The sequence below is a fragment of the Vicia villosa genome, unplaced genomic scaffold, assembly GCF_029867415.1.
Source record: "Vicia villosa cultivar HV-30 ecotype Madison, WI unplaced genomic scaffold, Vvil1.0 ctg.000025F_1_1, whole genome shotgun sequence".
NCBI lineage: Eukaryota > Viridiplantae > Streptophyta > Magnoliopsida > Fabales > Fabaceae > Vicia > Vicia villosa.
This window is the reverse complement of record NW_026704957.1, coordinates 1083472-1087377: the sequence shown is the minus strand read 5'-3', so window position 1 is coordinate 1087377 and position 3906 is coordinate 1083472. Positions and strand designations below refer to the sequence as shown.

General features: G+C 30.7%; 1 protein-coding gene across 1 annotated transcript; it reads left to right on the top strand.

Annotated features, from left to right (window-relative positions):
- The first annotated feature begins 2078 nt into the window (after positions 1-2078).
- Positions 2079-3041, top strand: LOC131622179 (zinc finger protein 3-like). The gene is made up of 2 exons (XM_058893208.1): positions 2079-2211; positions 2287-3041. Exons 1-2 carry the CDS (start codon positions 2079-2081, stop codon positions 3039-3041), a joined length of 888 nt encoding a protein of 295 aa, XP_058749191.1.
- Positions 3042-3906: the final 865 nt, after the last annotated feature.

Below are 3906 nucleotides of genomic sequence, written 5' to 3'. Positions count from 1 at the left end.
GTGAACAGAGTATGGCTGGAAGAAACAATGTTGCCATTGATGTTGCCTTGGAGGCTGTTACTCAGGCCATGCAGAATCAGCCTAATGCTGGAGGGATTGATGAGTCGTGTAGTTTGAGTACTTTCTAGAGGGAGAATCCGCCTACTTTCCGAGGTTGGTATGATTCAAATGGAGTACAAGAATTGCTTAAGTAGATCGAGAGGATTTTCTGAATGATGGATTGCTCTGCAGCACAGAAAGTACGCTATGGTACTCATATGCTGGATGGAGAAGCTGACAACTGGTGGATTGGCACTCGTCAGAGATTGGAAACTTTTGGTGAGGTGATTACTTGGGTTGTGTTCACGAGGGAGTTCTTGAGAAAGTATTTTCCCAAAGATGTCCAGGGAAAGAAGGAGATGGAGTTCCATACGCTGAAACAAGGGAATTCAATTGTCACTGAGTATGCTGCTGAGTTTGTGGAGCTCGTGAAGTTCTATCCACATTATAGCTAGGAGACGTCTGAATTTTTGAAATGTATTAAGTTTGAGAGTGGGTTGCGTACGGAGATAAAACGGACGATTGGATATCAGCAAATTCGTAGATTTGCGGAGTCGGTGAACAATGATGACCCTCTCGTTGAATTTTTTTCTTATTCTCTTTTTAATAAATTCATTAACCTTCATTTTAGTTTATATTTTAATAGCATTTTTTAGCACGCCCAATATTTTGTATTGTTTGTTTCAATACTGAGAGTAAAGATCGGTCTCTTAACATACACTACTAGAAATACTCGAATTTTCGCAGGAAATTCCGCAGATAAACTGTGTATTTCTAGTAGTGATATATATTACTCTATCATTATCTTCTTTTTCACATTTACTAAATCATCCTATTATATCTTTGTATTTGATCATTATCATTTTAATTTAAATAAAAATAACAGAATATTCAACATTTTTTAATTTTAAAAAATAGATAAACAAATGAAAATTTGGTCAATGATCAATAAATATTTTAAAATAAAAATGTCTAAATTGATAGAAGAAAATATCTATTTTAAACTTTAAATTAAGTTAAATTACAAGTTTTTTCTTAAATAGTTAAATTTGCATTTCAATTCCAGTCAACTTTCTCATATAGAAAGTCAAATTAAAATCTTAGTAATAAAATAAAACTATTTGAGGAGATGAGACCTTATTAATATTAAAATGTTTATGCAAATGGAATATTCATATTCAGCGTACTTAGTTTTCTAGAAGGCTATACATATTTCAGACTACATTAAAAGATTGTTAAAATTGTAGCATTCTAGTTCATATTTAATTTAGGAGTGCATTAATAATATTATATAATAATTTATTTTTTTTAACAGAAAATTTATGACTGAATTGACTAACAAACTCGTTCTAGAACATGTGAAAAATAAAAACATAGATCACAACCCAAAAAATGCTTAAAAATGCAAAAGTGGCATCAATAAATTCATTTGTGTAAGACTAAGCCAAAAGATCAAGTTTGTGTTATTGTTCACTACTTCATTTACTCTTATAATAATAATGATTTTTTTTCTATTATAAATTTTGATTTGGAAACTACCCGGTGAGTTGACCAATATATTAATAAATGGAAAAAAATCAAATTAACTTTGACAATAAATTTTCAATAATATAATATTTATTAAATATATATTTAATATATAATATAATTCCAAAGATAATATCAAGTTAGGTTGAATATTTTTTATTGTGTTTTAAATTTAAATCTAAAGTATTTTAGTCTAATGTATAAATTTATAATGGTATTTGTTATTGATTCTATGGATTTAAAATAAATGTATATTAATTTTTAAAAATAAAAAAAACTCAAGTTAGGTTATTGCTCTAACTCGCCCTTAATTAATAGTGTATTTTCTTTAAAAGCTCTCTTTCTTGTTGACCGTAGAATAATTATATCCTTACATGTTTTTTTTCCTTGTATAAATATTTAAAGATAGTTCATCTGCGATAAATACCCATCATTAGCAATTATCAAACCACACAAGTTTGTTTTCTCAGTAAAAAAAGTTCTAAATCTTTTGTTTTGTGTTTTCGAAAAAAATGTCTGAAAGAATTTTCATCGGAAATGAGGCAGACAAAAACTTAAAACGCAAAATGATTGAAGAATCAAACTCAAAACTGAGGAAGGAATCAAAAAATATAACACCATCCTCTGAAGCTGATTCCGAGAAGGGCAAAAGGGTAGAAGAAACAGAGGCAAAACGACATAAAGAACTTAAGGTAATAACACCACCCGCTGAATCTAAAGATTTACTTGGTAATAACAACAAGTCAACTTCCATTCTGTTAGAGAATGGTGATCATTCAAGTTCTTCTCAAAATGTTATTGCTAAAGTTTTACCTGAGCAAGAAGTGAAGAAATTTTCTTGTCTTTTTTGTGACAAGAAGTTCTCAACTTCTCAAGCGCTTGGGGGACATCAAAACGCTCATAAGCATGAGCGTGTCATGAAAAAACTTGAACGAAAAATGAGGGAGGAAGAAATGGATTCGGCCATAAGGTATCGAACTGGTTTTCCATACCCTTATCCTTATTCAAGCCCTATTCACTATCAAGGGTATCCTTATTTTCGTGGAAATTTGCAGCAACCAATTGGCAATCATATGAACAATACCATGCCTTCTTGGCTTGGTTCTCCATTTGGTGGCTATGGAGGGATGTATATGCCGAATAAATCTGCCCTGCCAACTCCGTTTGTGATGTCAATGCCAAAGGCACCCATCACATCACAACAATTTGGGATGGCTAATTTTTTTGGTGGAAATCAAACTCTTTCGCTTCCAAATCCTCAAAGGTCAAACAATGTGGAATTGAGACTTTCTGTTCAAGCTAATCAAACTCCTTTTTCTGGTGAGGGTGCAGAAGGAAGCTCCAATGCTCAATTTCCTTCATGTGATCTTCCAATAGAAACTCGTGATTTTATTGGAGAAAGTCAACTTCTAGAAGAGCCTGGTGCGTGTTCATCATCAACATTAGAGGAACTCGACTTGAATCTCAAACTTTAAGATTTTATGTCTACCTAATAAAAATGCATTAGCCACATATTATGACATCATGTTTTCATGGTCATTTTATCATTTAATTTATGTTTTGTTGCTTTGGTTTATTTTCTTCAGTATCTTTATGTACTTTGTTTCATGAATGAATAAATTCTCTGTCTTTTTTATTAATATCAATATACTTAATTATTAAGTAAATATATGCATTCTTCACTTGTCCAAACATTTTCATGGGAATTTTGTAAATTAAGAACCAAATTTTCCTAATAAATTTTGAACTATTTTCAAATGAAGAATCAAACTATGCAATTTTTTAGTTATCTTAATTGAGTTGTATTACTTTGTTTAGTATTTTTAATCAAGTACTTGTTTTATGAAATTCATTATTTGATCCAAAGTTATGTAATTTTTTTTAATAAGGATGATATACTGAAAAAAGAAAGATAGTTACACAAAATGTGGGGGGACTATGCCAAAATCCCCTAAAAAAGAAGTGAATCTAAAAAAGGCATTCCAATTTTTTTTATAAATCCTGTCTCATGCCCAAAGGAATTTCTTCAAGGTAAGCTAAGGAAGTAGTTGTGAGGCCTATATTAGCAAAACAATTCGTTCAACTATTTTCTTATCTATAAATATGAGATAAAACAAAATTCATATTTGTAATAATGTTCATGGAGTCATTCCAAAGTTTCTTTAATTTCCAAGAAACAAAGAAGGGTTAGATAAAGTTTAAACTACTAGAAGAGAGTTTGTTTCGATCTAAAGGTTTGACCAAGACTTGTCAGAGGAAATTTGTATATAGCTCTAATAACCACTATACATTCAGTATGAAATGATGAGGGACAAACAAGATTCTCAAAGAATGTAAAAA